This window comes from Mizuhopecten yessoensis, unplaced genomic scaffold (genome assembly GCF_002113885.1).
Source record: "Mizuhopecten yessoensis strain PY_sf001 unplaced genomic scaffold, ASM211388v2 scaffold2329, whole genome shotgun sequence".
Classification (NCBI taxonomy): domain Eukaryota; kingdom Metazoa; phylum Mollusca; class Bivalvia; order Pectinida; family Pectinidae; genus Mizuhopecten; species Mizuhopecten yessoensis.
The window spans coordinates 5,619,936-5,642,099 of NW_018404492.1; the positions used below are offsets into that span (position 1 = coordinate 5,619,936).

Genomic DNA, 22,164 nt, shown 5'->3' on the forward strand with positions numbered 1-22,164 from the left:
AAATTGACAATTTTTTCAACAATTTGGGCAATCTTTGGTGAACCTTGAAGAAAACTATAGTTTTTTTCGGGTAGGCGATCTACTTACTGATATCTTCTCATGATTGTATTAAGCTACAACAAAACCCTGGTTTGAGCACCATGCTTGAGCATGAGAACGGTTTCATAAATTGAAAATTCAACATGATATAAATAAAAAGTATATTTCCCACATTGAAATATTTTGTGGAACTAAAGCAATATATGGTCCAGTGACACTAAATTTAGTTCCCATCCTTAAATAGCGTCACCAACACTGCACCATACATGTTTTTAAAGGGACTTTCCTATAAAGTCACCAACACTGCACCATACATGTTTTTAAAGGGACTTTCTTACGATGCTTTCAAGCTTTTAACACTGTAACATGGTTTATACACTGTTATCGGTTTACAACTCAATCAGTAAGCAATTTACATGATGTTAATTTAAAAAAGACTTACATCTGAATTACACATGGGTTTAATATTTATATATATTTTCAAGATCTTTTTTTCTTCAAATTCAAGCAACTCCAGAATACAAGAAGCGTTATCATCCTAATATCACGAGAATGGCCATGCCCAAGTAGGATACAATACAACACACCTGACTATTGTGTGTGCTATACATATGAATATGAGAGAAAGAAATATGTCACATTTTAACAAACAGCTGTCGGAACTGCAGCTCAAGGTCCAGTCAATTATTTTGTTACTTTAAAATTTTAGATATCTAAAGCCCAATTAATTCTTTTTGAATTTTTGAATTTATACATATATCTAAAACTAATCAGACCTTTAGCTACCATTCCCGTCAAATTTGAAATTTAAAAAAAACAAGAGATCCCAGAGGGATCTTGGCGCCCACCTTTGTACCATCTTCATTAGTTCTTTGTCAGTTCAATCTTTTCTCTTCTTTCCTCTAATCTGTTTGATCGAGTCATGTTAACAGTAAATGCACCTTGAGGTAACTTTTGATCTAAACTTAATACTGATGTGTATGAAAGCCAACCTTCAAAGTGAGTTTGTCATTTCACATATTCACTAGCACAGTACTTAATGTGAAAGAAATAGAATTGATCATTGCAATATGAGAAAGATCTGTTTAGTTCTTCTTTTAATCCATTTTGTTTTTATGATCAGTCGCAAAATATAACATACACAACGGGGATCAAGGGGAACCTACATTTAAAATTTGAGAAAGATCCCTCCAGTACTTCCCGAGAAATAGCGATAACAAACTTTCACTATCAAAATCCAAGATGGCTGCCTGTCGGCCATGTTGTTTATCCGATCAGTCTCAAAAGTTGCCCTGCACAGCTAAGGACCAAGGGGAACCTACATATAAAATTTGAGAAAGATCCCTCTGGTACTTCTTGAGAAATAGCGATAACAAACTTTCACTATCAAAATCCAAGATGGCTGCCTGTCGGCCATGTTGTTTATCCGATCAGTCTCAAAAGTTGCCCTGCACAGCTAAGGACCAAGGGGAACCTACATATAAAATTTGAGAAAGATCCCTCTGGTACTTCTTGAGAAATAGCGATAACAAACTTTCACTATCAAAATCCAAGATGGCTGCCTGTCGGCCATGTTGTTTATCCGATCAGTCTCAAAAGTTGCCCTGCACAGCTAAGGACCAAGGGGAACCTACATATAAAATTTGAGAAAGATCCCTCTGGTACTTCTTGAGAAATAGCGATAACAAACTTTCACTATCAAAATCCAAGATGGCTGCCTGTCGGCCATGTTGTTTATCCGATCAGTCTCAAAAGTTGCCCTGCACAGCTAAGGACCAAGGGGAACCTACATATAAAATTTGAGAAAGATCCCTCTGGTACTTCTTGAGAAATAGCGATAACAAACTTTCACTATCAAAATCCAAGATGGCTGCCTGTCGGCCATGTTGTTTATCCGATCAGTCTCAAAAGTTGCCCTGCACAGCTAAGGACCAAGGGGAACCTACATATAAAATTTGAGAAAGATCCCTCTGGTACTTCTTGAGAAATAGCGATAACAAACTTTCACTATCAAAATCCAAGATGGCTGCCTGTCGGCCATGTTGTTTATCCGATCAGTCTCAAAAGTTGCCCTGCACAGCTAAGGACCAAGGGGAACCTACATATAAAATTTGAGAAAGATCCCTCTGGTACCTCTTGAGAAATACCGATAACAAGAATTGTTTACGGACGGACGACGGACGACGGACAACGGACGGGCGACGGACCACGGACGCAGGGTGATTTGAATAGCCCACCATCAGATGATGGTGGGCTAAAAATGGATCAGACTTTGAGCTTCAGTTTCCACAGCTATTTCACAAAATCAATACATTAATATCCAATGTACATCAATGATTATTATACTATGATAAAAAGTACATAATTACCTATTTCATATTTAAAGCGTACATGAAGTTCTCGTACATTTCATAATGTGTTTTGATAATAATTGTTTGCTCTCTCAGCTTATAAAATTACAAACAAAAAGCAAATCAGCTTACATTTTCAATTCTATTACTGTCTCAAATCACAATGTATCACATATTCAGCCATTTCTTCTCTTAATTCCAATGGAATGCTTGCATTTCTGTCATCTTGTTTGAAAGTTAAACCACAGTAAAACTCCAAGGAAATTCTTCTCGTTTCACTTGCCACCTTGCTTACTACCGTACGTCCTTTATACAGCCTCCCAGGTTGATATACTTGAACAGTCATATCCTTTTATAATGCCAAAAATATGCTGGACAAAAGGCGTCAGTATAGCAAGTGTTTACTGCAGACGAAATTCCTCAGAAAAATATCTGTCTTAAACTTACGAAATGCCCCCTTTTTTGTATCACTGTCTGAACCAGTTACTGATGATACCAACATCACCAAACTTCATTCTTTAAATGAAATCCTGACAATCACATTACGAAGCCACCTGTCGACCATCAGTTTGTAACGCTGGTCGCCTGTCGTCTGTCAAGTTGCTGAGATTTATCAATCCATAATACACAGTTGTCAAACACCTCCCAAAGTTTCTTTCCATGAAAATTCCATGCGGCCAATATTCATCACACTCCTATTAAAGACATACTCAAGTGTTGTAGAAGTGTTCTGAACACCTATGGTGATGCATTCAATTTTCCACACATGACACAAACATACTTGGCAAATAGCTATCCGACACATAAATGAAAGAACAGTGGTATTCTCTGAACGGATATTGTCTTTCCAAAGTGTAGGCTTCAACAGTTTAAGCTACAGGTTCCTGTTCCTACTGCAGTAGGTAAATTATAAAAAGCAAACTCTTCTCAATATTTTCAAAGTCATATGACTTGCATCACATTGTTCAGAGATTTTGACCATTTCCACTACGGATAGAAAAGATAAGTTTGCTGAAAGCCTCAATCACACTGTAACCCCCGGGAATGGAATAATTCACAGAGATGCTCCAGGATACGTAGTGCTGTGGTAAAAACCTCTCCACTGAAGATCACAATTAACTGGAAAATTCGCGCAGCTGACGCAAGATCTCTGGGTCGACTTGGGACATGAGTTTGTCGAAGGTTTCCTGGCCATGAAGCTGCTGACAGGCAGATAGCTGGGACAGGACATACTCCTTCAGCGGCACCATGTGTACTGGGTCTTGGCGGCACAGCTGCAACATAAGCATCACTCTTTCAAACTACTGCCAATCACTATCATGTTTCTGTTTCAATACTGACAATAGATAAAGACATTCTGTTTAACTCATTCACCCCTGAAGACACATTTGAACTCTTCCGATTCAAAGGTTGGAATAGTTCATTATGAAATTTCAGGGGTCAATGAGTTAAAACACTTGATCCATCTAATCATTTATTTTTGACTTCAAAATAATTTCATTTATACCCTCTTCATAAACACCCTGTCTAAATACCTGTCTATGACAGTTGGGTACATACTCAGATCCCAAACAAAAAGGTTGTGTCTACTTTAAAGCTACAGATTTCATTTGGTTCATTTTCCAAATTGAGCATCAATGACCTTGATTTCATATCACTTTTTGACATAGAAAATACTGAGAAATTTATATCTATAAACAACCTGCATATAGGGTTGGATACTTTAGTTTGGCCTTAATTAGGGGTGTTACAATACACCTGTAGTGTATACATGTATTGCAAACCAGAAGGAGTGTATTGTAATAGGTATACCGATATATTGTCATAGAAAAAAGGTTCTCCATTTATCAGTTAATGAACTGAATCATTTACAGTGAACGAAACAGATTTAAAATTTTCGTTAAATTTGTTTCACGAAATTGTCAAATCTGTTTCATTCACCGACTATGAAATTTCAACTAATTTCCACCGCTAATAATAGTCTATTTAAATTTTTCTTCATATCTGATTGAATGTGCCGTAAAACTAATATGCAAAGCTTAAACACCTGGCTGATACATAAAAATATAAGGTTTTGAAAAACATTGCGATACAGTGATATATCCTTTCCGTATTGTGATACGATACGATATACCTGTTATCGGACTTCATTAATTAAGGAACCAACACTTCCAATTTTTAGTATATACAACCATGAACTGTACTACAATGACTAAAAAAAACAATCCTCATTATGTGTGCTCAACTTCTACAGTACAACTTTATGATGATTTACAATTGTAACTAACCATTCTCTTGCGTCTGTCAAATTCTGTGTCCTGCTCACCATCCTCTACAGCCTCATCCTGATCAGACAACACCAAGGAACTAGGAAATAGAAAGAGTAGATATCATTAGCAACCTTGTTATCTAAGTATGGTACACTATCATAACAAGACAGCCTGTGTATTGTGTATGGTACACTCCTCTGAGAACATGACAGCCTGTGTATAAATGTAAGGTACACTCCCCTGAGAACAAGACAGCCTGTGTATAAATGTATGGTACACTATCATAACAAGACAGCCTGTGTATAAATGTCAGGTACACTCCCCTGAGAACAAGACAGCCTGTGTATAAATGTATGGTACACTATCATAACAAGACAGCCTGTGTATAAATGTCAGGTACACTCCCCTGAGAACAAGACAGCCTGTGTATAAATGTATGGTACACTATCATAACAAGACAGCCTGTGTATAAATGTCAGGTACACTCCCCTGAGAACAAGACAGCCTGTGTATAAATGTATGGTACACTATCATAACAAGACAGCCTGTGTATAAATGTAAGGTACACACCCCTGAGAACATGACAGCCTGTGTATAAATGTATGGTACACTCCCCTGAGAACATGACAGCCTGTGTATAAATGTATGGTACACTCCCCTGAGAACATGACAGCCTGTGTATAAATGTATGGTACACTCCCCTGAGAACATGACAGCCTGTGTATAAATGTATGGTACACTCCCCTGAGAACATGACAGCCTGTGTATAAATGTATGGTACACTCCCCTGAGAACATGACAGCCTGTGTATAAATGTATGGTACACTCCCCTGAGAACATGACAGCCTGTGTATAAATGTATGGTACACTCCCCTGAGAACATGACAGCCTGTGTATAAATGTATGGTACACTCCCCTGAGAACATGACAGCCTGTGTATAAATGTATGGTACACTCCCCTGAGAACATGACAGCCTGTGTATAAATGTATGGTACACTCCCCTGAGAACATGACAGCCTGTGTATAAATGTATGGTACACTCCCCTGAGAACATGACAGCCTGTGTATAAATGTATGGTACACTCCCCTGAGAACATGACAGCCTGTGTATAAATGTATGGTACACTCCCCTGAGAACATGACAGCCTGTGTATAAATGTATGGTACACTCCCCTGAGAACATGACAGCCTGTGTATAAATGTATGGTACACTCCCCTGAGAACATGACAGCCTGTGTATAAATGTATGGTACACTCCCCTGAGAACATGACAGCCTGTGTATAAATGTATGGTACACTCCCCTGAGAACATGACAGCCTGTGTATAAATGTATGGTACACTCCCCTGAGAACATGACAGCCTGTGTATAAATGTATGGTACACTCCCCTGAGAACATGACAGCCTGTGTATAAATGTATGGTACACTCCCCTGAGAACATGACAGCCTGTGTATAAATGTATGGTACACTCCCCTGAGAACATGACAGCCTGTGTATAAATGTATGGTACACTCCCCTGAGAACATGACAGCCTGTGTATAAATGTATGGTACACTCCCCTGAGAACATGACAGCCTGTGTATAAATGTATGGTACACTCCCCTGAGAACATGACAGCCTGTGTATAAATGTATGGTACACTCCCCTGAGAACATGACAGCCTGTGTATAAATGTATGGTACACTCCCCTGAGAACATGACAGCCTGTGTATAAATGTATGGTACACTCCCCTGAGAACATGACAGCCTGTGTATAAATGTATGGTACACTCCCCTGAGAACATGACAGCCTGTGTATAAATGTATGGTACACTCCCCTGAGAACATGACAGCCTGTGTATAAATGTATGGTACACTCCCCTGAGAACATGACAGCCTGTGTATAAATGTATGGTACACTCCCCTGAGAACATGACAGCCTGTGTATAAATGTATGGTACACTCCCCTGAGAACATGACAGCCTGTGTATAAATGTATGGTACACTCCCCTGAGAACATGACAGCCTGTGTATAAATGTATGGTACACTCCCCTGAGAACATGACAGCCTGTGTATAAATGTATGGTACACTCCCCTGAGAACATGACAGCCTGTGTATAAATGTATGGTACACTCCCCTGAGAACATGACAGCCTGTGTATAAATGTATGGTACACTCCCCTGAGAACATGACAGCCTGTGTATAAATGTATGGTACACTCCCCTGAGAACATGACAGCCTGTGTATAAATGTATGGTACACTCCCCTGAGAACATGACAGCCTGTGTATAAATGTATGGTACACTCCCCTGAGAACATGACAGCCTGTGTATAAATGTATGGTACACTCCCCTGAGAACATGACAGCCTGTGTATAAATGTATGGTACACTCCCCTGAGAACATGACAGCCTGTGTATAAATGTATGGTACACTCCCCTGAGAACATGACAGCCTGTGTATAAATGTATGGTACACTCCCCTGAGAACATGACAGCCTGTGTATAAATGTATGGTACACTCCCCTGAGAACATGACAGCCTGTGTATAAATGTATGGTACACTCCCCTGAGAACATGACAGCCTGTGTATAAATGTATGGTACACTCCCCTGAGAACATGACAGCCTGTGTATAAATGTATGGTACACTCCCCTGAGAACATGACAGCCTGTGTATAAATGTATGGTACACTCCCCTGAGAACATGACAGCCTGTGTATAAATGTATGGTACACTCCCCTGAGAACATGACAGCCTGTGTATAAATGTATGGTACACTCCCCTGAGAACATGACAGCCTGTGTATAAATGTATGGTACACTCCCCTGAGAACATGACAGCCTGTGTATAAATGTATGGTACACTCCCCTGAGAACATGACAGCCTGTGTATAAATGTATGGTACACTCCCCTGAGAACATGACAGCCTGTGTATAAATGTATGGTACACTCCCCTGAGAACATGACAGCCTGTGTATAAATGTATGGTACACTCCCCTGAGAACATGACAGCCTGTGTATAAATGTATGCTACACTACCCTGGGAGCATGACAGCCTGTGTATAAATGTATGGTACCCTCCCCTGAGAACATGACAGCCTGTGTATAAATGTATGCCACACTCCCCTGAGAGCATGACAGCCTGTGTATAAATGTGTGGTACATTCCCCTGAGAACATGACAGCCTGTTTATAAATGTATGGTACCCTCCCCTGAGAACATGACAGCCTGTGTATAAATGTATGGTACACTCCCCTGAGAACATGACAGCCTGTGTATAATTGTATGCTACACTCCCCTGAGAACATGACAGCCTGTGTTTAAATGTATGGTACACTCCCCTGAGAGCATGACAGCCTGTGTATAAATGTATGATACACTCCCCTGAGAGCATGACAGCCTGTGTATAAATGTATGCTACCCTCCCCTGAGAACATGACAGCCTGTGTTTAAATGTATGGTACACTCCCCTGAGAGCATGATAGCCTGTGTATAAATGTATGCATGTCTGTTCAGTGACCAATCTACAATTTTTTTCCCTGGGTCCTTTTCAACTGTATTGCTCAAAACAATGGGTCCCACAATGTTAAATTTCAGTATTTCCAGAAATTCTTATGAGTCCCATCAAATTCTATGATTACTGGCCTCGGGACTGGTATGTAGGTTTATCACTGACTGCGACTTCAATATGTGACACTCACTCCATCTGTAGGGCAGTGTCCTCGTCGACAGGTATAGTGCTTACGTCATGTAGTACCTCCACACTCAGACACACTATCTCAGCAAACTTCTCCATTACAGTGCTATAACAACAAAAATAACTTGTGATTATTTTTGAAACAATTGATTATTCCTTCTTTAAAAAGGTGTCCGCCATGTGCATATTTAGAATGATTTGCCCATTGAAGTTGTTAATATCTTATTTCCACATTGATCATTTTTCTTGCAAAGATTCCAGTTGAATTCATATACCTGGTAATGGGTATAATGGATAACAGACCCTGAAACTCTAAAAAGATTGAAGTACTGAAAAGGGTGAGCTCCAGTTTAAGTGAAATATTTTAGTAATTTTTGTACATATTCACATGACCGTAGTGATAGAAGCAAAAAGGTACCCAAAGGCGACAGATTAAAACCTGACACTGAAAGAAAGAAGAAAACAGGCCCCCAGTTCTATGTCCCCATAGATATAAAAACCACAGTTTGAGAGGCAGGAGTGAACAGACCCCTAGGTTCCTACTGCAATGCAATGCCCCTCATAGATACATACTTTAGTTTGAGAGACAGGAGTGAACAGGCTCCTAGTGCTATGAGTTTGCGTCGTTCAGGCTGCGCCATACAGTCTATCTTATTCACCCACATATCCACAATGTCACCCAGCAGTGCCTCACTCTGTCATCAGAAACAAGAAATGTTATACATTTAATCACATTGAAAATCCGTATAATGCTTGCTACAAGAACCTTAATGTCTTTTTTTATTTTTTATTTCTTGCACAAAGTTCAAAGCAAGAAATTTGTTGTATTAAGTTTGCAAATGTAAGATTAACAATGCTAATTTCAATTTATTTAGTTTTCCCCCATTACTTAAAGATTTATATGGACTTGTGCTAAATGATCATGACTCGTTAAAGATATTTAAACCTTATCTAGCACATAGATGTATTGTATACATGATAGAGTACTAGAACAGTGGTGGCCTCTGGAAGGTATCTATCCAATTATTCTTTATTTTATTTCACATACAAACATACAACATTAAGTTTGATGTAGTCAAAAAACTTCGGATAAGGGCTGTCCTAAAATAAACCAGATCTGACATAAGTTGCCTATTATGCCGGATGTTGAACCCTGTCTACCAGCACTCTGGGGTCCAAACACTGTCATAAGATTGTACCTCATGGCTTACTGCGGCTGGAACTTATGTTTAATAGTAGACTTTATTTATAGAGTTGAGTAAGATTAAGCCACTGACTCATCTCCCATGAGATTGATATGTTAGACAATGTGATTAACAACATGCCATAAATACATTAGATGCAGGAAATATACAATATAACGTAAACTGAAGTTGTAGCATGATACCCAAGTCTTTAACATCGTATACTATAAGGTCCGACAACTCACTGGTTTGCCAAATTCTGGAGCCACTTCATTGAGGAATTTCCACATGAACTCTGGATTCTGAAGTAACATTCTCGCAAATAATCCAAGGTAGACGGTGAGTACCATTGGGTGATCCTGTGGGAACAAAGCGTACAATCACCAGTAGGTAACTTTGTAATAGGAAAACATTTGGTTAGTGCATAATTTCAGTTAAATCTGTACATAAAAATGCCAATTGTAATGGGGATATTACATAAAGTTTCAACAGACCCTTGAAACTATCTTTTTGACTCTTCAAAATTAGCTTTGACTCTTGGATTTGGAAAGATATCTTATTTGACATGATTTAAAGATTTAAAGATAAAAGTACTTAGAATTATGAACTTGCTAAATGCCAAGAGTCAAATGAAAGCCCTGATCTCAATGTAGCCTGCTGTCTGTACATATACTAATTAGGTGCAGATATACCACAATAATGAAACTTGAAGTTGCCAATTAACCCCCTACGCTTCGTCATATATGGAAGCAAAGCAAGTTAGGATTTGTGAAAGCTTGGCAATTCAGGTGGAAAAAATATACTACTAACAGTACATCCCCTAACTGCAATACTTACATCCTCTAACTGTAATACTTACATCCCCTAACTGTAATACTTAAATCCCCTAACTGTAATATGTACATCCCCTTACTGTAATATTTACATCCCCTTACTGTAATACTTACATCCCCTAACTGTAATACTTACATCCCCTAACTGTAATACTTACATCCCCTAACTGTAATACCTACATCCACTAGCTGAAATACTTACATCCCCTAACTGTAATGCTTACATCCCCTAACTGTAATACTTACATCCCCTTCTATGACTGCCTTCAGGAGAGTTGGCAGAAGTCGACGGAATACCTCAGGACCTTCCGAAGGAAAACTTTGAAAGACCAGTTCTATCACCTGGGAATGGACATTTAAAGATAGTGTTAAAACAGGGTATGGAAAAATAACAGCTTATCAGTACAGAAATTATTTCTAACTCAAAATATCCTGAAATTATAGTTCCTTTTTTTTTTATAAACAGACTTGTATTTTACTAGACAGGTTTCCAGATTACAGGTTCAATTTATACTTTAGACACAGCAGGACCAATTCCAGTCAAAGGGCTTTTTTATACAGCTTCCCAGATGATGTATTAAGATATCAGTTTTAGGCTATTACCATTCTCTAGTTTATACTAAGACACAGCAGGACCAATTCCAGTCAAAGGTCTTTTCTATACAGCTTTCCAGATGATGTTTTAAGATATCAGTTTTAGGCTTTTATCATTCTCTAGTTTATACTTAAGACACAGCAGGACCAATTCCAGTCAAAGGGCTTTTTTATACAGATTTCCAGATGATGTATTAAGTTGTCAGTTTTAGGCTATTATCATTCTCTGCCCAGGAGTTAAATCCAGAGCAGTAGTAAAATAGTCCTAATCTGAAGAATGAGCTTTTACGGGGAAATTATCTCTATTGAAGAAAAGTCGGACAAAAGAGTGTCTCAATGTTTAACCATTATATACACAAAACATGAAATACTCACACGTAAAATAAGAACGATGCCCTCAGTACGTAGGTCTGATATCATACTTGTAAGAGCGATGGCCAACTCTGAGGAAAATCTCTAGAAAATAGCCAGAAAAAACACTACTTTAAAACTCTCTGCTCAGAATAGGGTCCACAGGTTTCTTTTCCAAACAGTGACATCCAATTTACAACTCCATTCAGCAACATGTGTGTGTCTTGTTTTACTGCTTCACATCCTGTTATGTTACATATCACATTACGTCTTACCCGGTATTCAGTGAGTTTATTTTATATGAAATCAGATGAATGAGAAATGGGGAAAGGGGTTTGGGTGGGGTTGGTTGCTCCAACTCTGAGTCATTGCTAGTTTTATAGGACACTGCATGTATCAACTAGCAACTTCAATTTACTACTTTATAATTCATAACAAAGAAAAACACTCTCCCTTTGATCCGTATCTGTCTATTGTTAAAACAGCCTTTGATATTCTACGATTCCCTGTCTGAATGAAATTCCATGGACGGAGCATTATGTAAGCTTGTTTCACGTTAGTATTTAATTTATTTATCTGTATTAAGTCTCTCGGACCAAGAATTAAATAAACCTTTACATTGCCTACAATTTCTCTGCCTGCATGAAATTCCTGGGACCCAGCATTATGAAAGCCCATGTAACTATTGCCGTTTCTCCATTTGCATGAAATCCCTTATATCCAGCACTATGCAAACCTGTTGCACTCTTACAATTTCAGTTTTTGCATGTGGCCAAGGCACCAAGAAGCACTATGAAAGCTTGTATAATTAGTTTTACAATTTATTTACCTGAATGAAATCCCTTGGATCCAGCACTACGTAACCCTGTTGCACTCTAACAATTTCTTTACTTGCATGCTATCCAAGGCACTAAGCACAATGAAAGCTTTATTAGTTTTACAATTAATTTATTTACCTGCATGAAATCCCTTGGACCAAGCACTATATAAGCCTGTATGACTTTGAGGCACGTTCGTAGGTTCTCAGTTCCCAATGCTACAAGACAACATAAAAATTACAAATCCATACCTGGTCACACAAACTAGTGCCGATAAGATACTGTCTTTTGGTATTACTACAGAGCAATTATTAACACTTTCATCCTATATCTCAGTCATTAGAGCCTATAAGGTCCAAAAACGACCTTAATTTTGAAGGAATGGCTTGTTTTCGGTACATTGGGGCTGATCACATAACTACAATTTTCCACAGTGAAAGCAGGACTAATGCAGTAATTTTAGTTCATGAACCCTATACCTGTAGGTTTTGTTTGAACTTGAATTAGTTATTTGGAAGATGTCATTCCAACCTTGATAGTAACTATCCATTGAATTAATGTTTGAGTTAAAAATTAAAATTAAAATTTGTGAATGAATTTTCACACAAATTAACACAAAACTTCTTGCATTTAAACTGAAGTGATTTACGATACATCCACCTGCTGTGATGTCAGATTAGGACAGATGACATCAAGTCAAGACGGTAACATTGAAAACAGGACAATAGTCAGAGAAAACAGTATTTTTGCAAAAATATAAATTTGCATCAATTCTTGATTATGAAAAACCGATACCTGTAAATCCCCTAACTTTCTTGTGGAGAGTATAATAACATACTTAGCAGGCCTGCCATGTTCTTGAACAGCTGCAGCAGCTGTTCTGTTATGGTTGGTGCATTGAGCAAGGTCACATGCCAGAGTTCAAGGCCATCCTCCATTAGGTAGATGTGCTGGTCCTGTGTTACATCAGTGCTCATCTGGATAATGGGCAGCAGGAAGTCATACATGTCAGAACTGATGGACCCAAAACCCTGTGGAAATTAAGTCACATATTTTAGTGCTTATAGACTCAATTCCCTGTGAACATGAAGTCAGATAATATATTAATGCAGATAGACTCAAACCCCTATAGTTGGGGTGGTCAGTACTTACCTGTACAATATGTGTGAGTGGTCAGTACTTACCTGTACAATGTGTGTGAGTGGTCAGTACTTACCTGTACAATGTGTGTGAGTAGTCAGTACTTATCTGTACAATATGTGTGAGTGGTCAGTACTTACCTGTACAATGTGTGTGAGTGGTCAGTACTTACCTGTACAATGTGTGTGCATGGTCAGCACTTACCTGTACAATGTGTATAAGATTGGTCAGTACTTACCTGTACAATGTGTGTGAGTGGTCAGTACTTACTTGTACAATGTGTGTGAGTGGTCAGTACTTACCTGTACAATATGTATAAGAGTGGTGAGTATTGCACACCGAAGCATGTTGTGGTCAGCTGACTCATGCCACAGGGACGGGAGGTACTGGATGAGGGAGGAGGTGTGGGGCCGTATCTGGGCCCCCACCCTCTCTATCACAAACGATATCACATGTAGCACTTGCATCTGGACAAAAAACAAAATATGTTATAATACTTTTGCATATACATGTACTTTTAATTTTTATCTGTCAGATTAAATGTAAGGTATATAATTATCTCCCTAAGCATATAAAATATAGCTTGTTTTCCAAAAAGTTGGTTGTGCATCTGGCTGTTTTTTGAGATCTTCTGACTTTCTTTTCAAATAATGGATGGACACCTTGCCAATTTAGTGAGTAGTGAATAAAGAGCTATGGTTGAACTTTTGTCCCGATTGGTTTTGGGAGAGGGTTTCTGATTCACGTAGAGGGACAACCGCAAAAATCTAAACATTGATGTTTCTATTAGAATGTTAACATTTCCACTACAATGCTGTCATTTCACTAGAATGCCAGAGTTTCCGTTATAATGTCAGTGTTTCTGTTATAATGTCAGTGTTTCCATTATAATGTCAGTGTTTCTGTTATAATGTCAGTGTTTCTGTTATAATATCAGTGTTTCCGTTATAATGTCAGTGTTTCTGCTATAATGTCAGTGTTTCCATTATAATGTCAGTGTTTCTGTTATAATGTCAGTGTTTCTGTTATAATGTCAGTGTTTCCGTTACAAAATCAGTTTTTATACTTACTTTTGTATCACATTCACGCACTTCTTGAAGAAGTTCAAACAACATAGAGAACGAAGCATTAAGGTACTGTAAAGGAAGCAAAGAATCAGTTCAGATTGGTGGTCTGGTCTTATAACACAACAAATGAAATATCTAGAGCATTTTAAACAATTGAGGATAACTTACCGTAGATTAAACTTAACGCAGAAGAATTGGCATATTTGTTATATTGCATGAAATATTATCATGAAAAATATTCATTTAGCAAATACAATAAAAGTCTCTCTTATTCATGGATTTGCTAAAATGGTGAATTTGGATGAATATATTTTTGCAGATTTCAGGTCTATTGGTTATAGTTTCCTTTCCTTCTCTTTGCAGAAAATTGCAACCTAAATAATCATGATAATTGGAATCAGTCCAAAAACGTCTTTGCATTATCCTAATTGCTCTGATCAATCAATTTTAAATAATGTAGATGCATAGGATACTTATAGTCGTGAAGTCTGGATAGTGACTGTTACAAATTAAATCATCATCACCTACATAATAACAAGAATTAACTAAACATATATATATAGAAAGTACTTTGATAGCAGGATTGGTCTAGGTGAGAGGTAGTTTATACTTACAGGTAAAAACTGTTCAACATTAAATTCAAAATCATCCACAGCTGATTGAAAGATAAGGATTGGAATTGTAAACATTTGAATACACCATGCTTTTATTTTCATACAAACTCAAATTACTAATTTGAGACCGAAAATATACACATTGGCCCACTCATTCTCTGTTTATGATTTCTCTTATTAAAAAAACCCATAACAGTATTGACAATGAACTCAAATGATGTCGGTCAAACAAATATAATAAACGAGGCCTATGGGGCTTGCAACACACATTTTTATTAATAAATGGTATTGGCAATAACATCTCACATATATGTGTATTCAATGTAGGTCAAGGTCAAATTTACTCTAAGCAAGATTACACTACAAGTCAGATAGTGTCAGACAGAAACTTGTTTTTAAACATGTCTGGCCCGTGTGACCTTAAACGTAGGTATTGGTCATTCAAAAGTGTGTGGTTTAGCCAAATGGGCAGAAATCATATCATATTATATCCTGTGCTATCAATACCTGTTAGACACACAGTGACAAAGGATACCAGTTTTAAGAGTGAGCGAAGCCTCTATCCGTACCACCAGATCCTCTTCCTTGTTGAGGAGAGGCAGCACAGCCTGGTACAGAAGCGGGCGCGTCCCCACAGCCATGTTCACACCAACCCACTGGGCACACAGCCATATCACCCTCCGACGAATTATCCTGTAACTGTCAAAGCAGAAAACACATCTTGTATACTATCTCCACTTCTGTAATTCTTACACCAGGTAAGTGTGTTCTTAACAAGAAACCATACACAAAACTAAACCCCACTGGCCTATAGAGGATTATAACAAAGTAATGTTGAAATATGTTCAGCTATTTTTCAAAAGTAGCCTTTAAAAATAGGTTCCCCAGAGGGTGATGAATATAACTATCACATATCATAGTAGAAATGTGGTAGCATTTGTGACTAATTTCTGCACAACCTCTCTAAATATATATTACTGTTTTTGTTCCACAGGGAAAATTTTGCTTTGTTTATAAAAAGAGTACCTTACATATGAAATATTTTGCAGACTTACCTAAAACTATGATTGAGAATTGTCCTAGTTAAAGACTTACTTGACATGTTTGATCTGTAGTTCCTGTCGCAGGTGGGAAGTAAACCATTCGTCAAAGTTGATGTCATCAAACAGATCAAAAGATGCCAGACCAACAGCATTATACACTGGAAAACAACCACAAATTTGTTATAAATTACAAAAATGTTCGCTAAAAATTATATTTATTTTTCATAATCTATACCAACGTACAAAGAGTCGGGTTTTATACGCTAAATCAACAAGTACAATCAAATTAACATTCAAGAGACTTAACTTATGTGAAAGAGCTTTAAAGAATTCAGAAAAGTGAAAAGAATAAATCAATAAACAGGTTGGTTTATACCTCCATCTTTGCGTAGTATGGCGGCCATGTCCTCAGGATCACAGGGTGCCTGTACAGACTGGACCATCTGTAGGAGTACGGGGATCAGGGAGGATCTGTACTCCTTAAACAGCGCCATGTAGAGGGTTTCTGTACACGGCTGGAAATACAAACATACACAGTTTATCGAGATCCAAAAAGGAAATACAAACATACACTGTTTATTGAGATCCAAGAAGGAAATACAAACATTCCAGTTTATCAAGATCCAAGAAGGAAATACAAACATACAGTTTATGGAGATCCAAGAACTGAAAGGGTTGCTACTCCTTAAATATTATCATATATAGGGTTGACATTCAGTTATATATTCATATGGTAGAATAGATATGATCAACACAGCATGATCCATTGTATTATGGAATATATATATATCTTGATTTAGAAATGTCAGAAATACAGTTATCTGAGAAGCAGCCTTTGTTTATTTTCCCCCAAGCTCTTCCCCCTATTGAGTTGTTTCTTAATTTTGCTATAAATAACTTACTCGTAAGGAATATCTGTAAGAATCTCCAACCTCTTCTTGACCTGAAAAGCATCAAAATTGTCATAGTCCTGATATTATCCAATGACAACATCTAAGCCCTCAGCATACTTTCTACAGCTAAACCTGTATTATAGTTAACCAACTCTTATCAAATCAGGCCTGGGTAAGTCCTCAACAATATATAGCAACATGTGAAATAATTTATGACTTATAAAACGAAAGTGCTCTTTGAGGAAGGATCGGAGACAAATGATGTATGACACATCAAGCTTAAAGCTTTAAAGTGAATTCTTATCAGACAGAGTTATCTTTTCCACTCTACGATATCTATCTATCTGACCAGTAAACAGTGAGATTGACAACATACAGAACTCCTCAGGGTCTGCGTCCCATGTGGATAAGTCGTCTCCGGACAGGAGGAAGTACTGGGACACCAGACGGCGACACATCTCGGACAACGTGTCGTAGTTAAAGAACTCCACCTTCACCTTGTATGCTTCCTGTCTTCCGGGCTCCGGAGATTCTTTAACCACAAAAAGGCGTTTTCATAAACATCCTACATACTTTAGAATGATCTTACACATATCATTTTAAAATCATGCAGGTACTGACAAGGGAAAAAACAATCATGTAAACAAAGTTGTGTGTGACAAGGTTTAGTGTAAGCACACTCATGTAGGCAGAGTTTATTGAGAGAATACCAAAATGCATGTAACACAGATGTTTGGCTTTGGGTCTTGTTCATAAACAGTCTTGTAAATATTGTTTCAATATTTTCACACAAGAATAATGACATACATTCGAAATTCTGTAGTGTAGATGTAGATATTTTTTGCTTATACCATAATAGTTTCTATTATATGAGGAAAAGTTGATATCCTTCAATTTTATCACAGACATAGCTTCAAAATGCAAAACTATATCATAACACAAGAAAATAAACTCTAGATGTGATCAGTAGGACAGATTACAAATTCCGTAAGAGCATGTAACTTATTCGATTGATTACCTAATAAGGATATTTCATGTAGTACATTTTGTAGCTATATTTTTATACAATTTTCACTATTTTGATCAATAACTGCTTCTGACATTAAAATATAAAATATTATTGGCATTTTGATTATGTTTCAAACTTCCAACCTTCTTCATTCTTCAGAGGTCTGTACATTTCGTTTTGCAGGATTCCCTTGATCAAGTTAAAGGTGTTTACGGTAAATCTTTCAAACAACAACCCTGAAAATTGAAAAACACTGTACATGAAAACATAAATGAACATTGTTATAGTACATGAAAACATAAATGAACATTGTTATAAGTAGAATTTTAAAGGTACATAAATTGTGTGTGTAAAATTTTGAACTTTCATTCTTGTATTCAGCTAGGATATTTTGTTGCATATGTACAATGGTGTGTCAACTTACATGTTCCTGTTCCAAAGGGTGTTAATACCAGAAGATTTAGTTAATACAAAATAAGCAAACATTATTACTTTCATGGTACTGAATACAAGAATAAACACCAATTTTGTATAAAAGTAAGTGGGCCAAAATAAAATTGGAACCGTGGTAAAATAAAATTTTGAACTTTAAAATCCCATATCAATATGTTCAGATAAATCCTTAGGGTTTAGAGACCTGTGTAATTCTCCAAATTGAAACTACATCAATATTAAGGATCATATATACCCTTTTCATTCTCAGAGAAGTTGTAGCTGACAGCAAACTCTAGCGTGGGCCTGATAAGGCTTGTGTAGGAAACAGGGTGGAGCTCGAGAATGTCCAGCAGCTGAAATGTACAAATGATAAGGAAGGATTTTAAGAGTTAACAGACTTTTATTCTCTCTTTTAAGTCAATACTGACCAATATCATTCACTGTACAAGTTATTAGGATAATGAGTTACATCCTCTATGTTGTGCTATGATGCTTTATTGCAGTCAACAATATAATGCAATTATCTGTGATGAGCTATAATGCTTTATTGTCACCACTTTCGAAAGACACCCACATCCAACCCCAAATCTGACCACTTACCACTTTAGTTAGAAGGATGATCATCTTCTCACACTTCTCCAGAATAAAGTGGTGTCCCCACATGCTCTGTCCTGTCAGGCGAAACAGATGAAACAAGGTCAATGGGAGTAACTCTGTATATACCGGTAGCTAGAAACGTATTGTTTTGTCATTTTATAGACCTAATACAGTGTCATGTCAATTTATGCAGCAACATGTAAAGTATTACTTCATTTATCAACTTGTTGGTTTATTTTCTTTTTTCTTTTTCTGATTTTTTTGTGTAAATATTGGTATACATCGATACGTACTGCAACCAAGCATACTCTTCATACTGGGAAATATTTGGCTCAAGAAATTACTGGCGTCATTATTGCAGGCAGGATCCTTGAAACCATAGGCAATTTGTTTTCTTAAAACTGAAATGAATAGGACATATTTATAGACTTATAGAAGAAAAAAAAGTTCTAATGACCAACTTGTATACCAGCAGCTTTCACCCTTCACAGGTTTGAAGAGCTCTGTAAAGGGTGAATGTTGCTAGTTTTGAATATTTTTTCAATGCTTATCTATTTCACATGAACATTTAATCATTTTGATTCTATATACATTTATATATATATATAGGTATCATAAGTAATAACGACAGTATGATCCAATATATATATATATTCATAATCACTGCATCCTTTCTTTGTAAAAAAACAGGTTAAATCTTTTTTTTGATAGCAAATCGACTTCAAATTTCGAAATTCTAAGATGAAAATTCCTAATTTGAAACAAGTTTGCATTAGACTTAATAGTTAATGTTTACCATATTTTTCTTAATATCACATGAACCTGTTTTTCTGTTCAAAAATTTCCATTCCAAAGTCCCTAAATCCCATTTTGAATACCTCATAAAAGGCCCTGACAGAAGGAAAACTTTGAATGACATATCATTATCAAAATGGCTTCATTTCTATTAAACGCCTTTGGAGAAAATCAAGTTCTGACAATATAATAAGGCCAGCTTACTCCTACAGGCCAGTAAAGCCTTGTCCAGGGATTGTCCCATCTTGTCATCATGTTTCGACGCGGCCTGGAGAAAATCTTGTAAGTGATTCTGCCACAGCTGCAGGACAAATCCAAAAATCTCATTGGTCAACTGAAAAACACAAAATGATTAAGTATTATTTACGATGCATGTGTACATAACAAGTTTGCAAAGGGTTCTCAATAAATCAATCCAGAAACTGAAATGATAACTGTAGTCTTACAGAATTTAAAATCCTAAAAGCCATTATTACTTTATTAATAAACAAGTAAAACCTACTTCTTCAAATAGTTTTCTATCATGTGACAGTCTCTTTGAAGCCAGCATCTTCGTGACATGGTGCAATACAAGTAACCCTCTCTCTTGGATCAGGTGGTCAGGGCAGCGCACAGCATGAAACAATGTGGGCAGTAACTGGGCCCAGGACCGCGGACAATCTAACCGTGCAATCTTTCCAATCAGGACGGCCAGCTGTGTAGCAATCTGAACAAATAAAACATGTTGGCCAAATTCATCTTCCTAAGTGATTATTTATCAATAGCCGTAGGATAATTAGGATAGGGAAAATCATACTAGGAATAGCATGATCTGGAGACGGGACGCAAACTGGCAATGAAAAAAACATCAAACAACAAACATCTATCTACGTAAATATCAATGTACAATTGTATTAATAGATTACAATACCAAATTAATTTGTCAAAATGTGACCCTACATATTAAAATATGTGTACAAGTCTACTGCATTACATTATATATCTGTAAGAATATGTACAACATTTAAGAAACCAAAGTTTAAACTGAGATATGTATACATTTAATATTGTAGCTATGTAGCACATATACTGGACCGGTAATTGGTCTACATTAGCGTTTAATCTATAAACAAAACAATATCTTAGTGTTCTACCTGATGTACAGGTTCTGTAAAATTGGACAGCAGTCTTTGTTTTATCCCTTCCTTTTCTGTTTCAGCAATTGCACTGACAAAGAAAACACATTTTAAATAATAACCTTACCATACCCTACAATTCTTGTCATTTACCTACATTAGACAAGTTAGCAAATAAAAACATATTTTCACATATTAAAAAACAAATTAGGCCAACAACAAAACACTATTTATCTCAGTGGAAAAAAAACCTCTTTGAAAGTAATTTCATAACAGAATGAATAAGATCTTATTCCAAATTATTGATGTATACATGAAATTTTGTCTTGTGAAATCAAAGTTTAAAGGAAGTTGTCCTTTACAGCTCAATTTAAAATAAATTGAATTAGATGAAATAATATTGCTTCATAGAGATTTGTAAGCTCTACTGGTCCCTCAATATATTTTGTAAACATGATTTGCAACCAAAAACTAACTTTGGAGCATTCCTTCTCCAATATCTCTCCACTCCATTCTTCACATACATCACAGATAGCCATCGTACGTTCACATCTACCTCATGGTTGCAAAATATTTCCTACAAAACAATAAAATGCAACAAGTCACAGCAGCTGACATCTATTAGAGCACAATTATACTGCAAATTACAAATGTCTTCTTTATTGTAATAATAAAAAATGAGAAAACAACTGAAATGATATATAATTCTTCAATATAGTACATATGGTTGAAATTTGCTCACAGATAAAACGGCATAAAATCCTGGCTGAATCTCCCATTCCTGAAGTTGTTTTTCTGCTGTTTTAAACACGCAAGCATTTTGATTGCATGCATTAGCCAAAGTTTGCAGTACTACTGGTCCAGCATTACTGCTCTCCATTGTCTCAGTTCACACACTTATTGGATACAGACTGAAAACTACATTTGGCAAGTTGTCAAAAAAGTTATATTTTGTCCATGTTCATTTACTGCTATACACACCATGACAAATCGACAACATAATGACAAATGCATGTAAGTTTAACACCTAGAAAAACTGCACGGTGTATGTCTCCATTATCAAGCTTCCTAACACCTTGTACGAATATATTGAGATGATGAGGTGATAGACTGAATGAATGAATGGAGAGAAAAAAAACCCAGCTGTATGCAAACTTTCGTTATGAAGATAAAACTTATTTCTTATCGTCACGAAGCAATTCGAATATTGTAAATATGTTCTTATTTGAACATTAAATCGTTAAGTGGAGTATGACTTTCTTGTCAGAGGAAAGAAAACTTCGCCGATCATGCTCCGGAAAGTCAACCATGGGCGCAGCCATTACAATATGCACTT

General features: G+C 36.9%; 1 protein-coding gene across 1 annotated transcript; it reads right to left on the reverse strand.

Annotated features, from left to right (window-relative positions):
* Positions 1–2,251: 2,251 nt before the first annotated feature.
* Positions 2,252–22,154, reverse strand: LOC110445666 (importin-11-like). Its single transcript, XM_021490394.1, has 26 exons — positions 21,571–22,154; positions 21,305–21,405; positions 20,847–20,919; positions 20,216–20,419; positions 19,918–20,047; positions 19,212–19,319; positions 18,922–18,992; positions 18,575–18,674; positions 18,030–18,122; positions 17,254–17,409; positions 16,887–16,927; positions 16,361–16,499; positions 16,037–16,142; positions 15,477–15,640; positions 14,942–14,982; positions 14,331–14,396; positions 13,563–13,727; positions 12,959–13,151; positions 12,259–12,338; positions 11,327–11,407; positions 10,604–10,699; positions 9,770–9,883; positions 8,914–9,035; positions 8,345–8,446; positions 4,679–4,757; positions 2,252–3,664 (listed from the first exon to the last, which is right to left on the reverse strand). The coding sequence occupies exons 1-26, from the start codon at positions 21,706–21,708 to the stop codon at positions 3,506–3,508; spliced, it is 2,922 nt and encodes a 973-aa protein (XP_021346069.1). The 5' UTR covers positions 21,709–22,154; the 3' UTR covers positions 2,252–3,505.
* Positions 22,155–22,164: the final 10 nt, after the last annotated feature.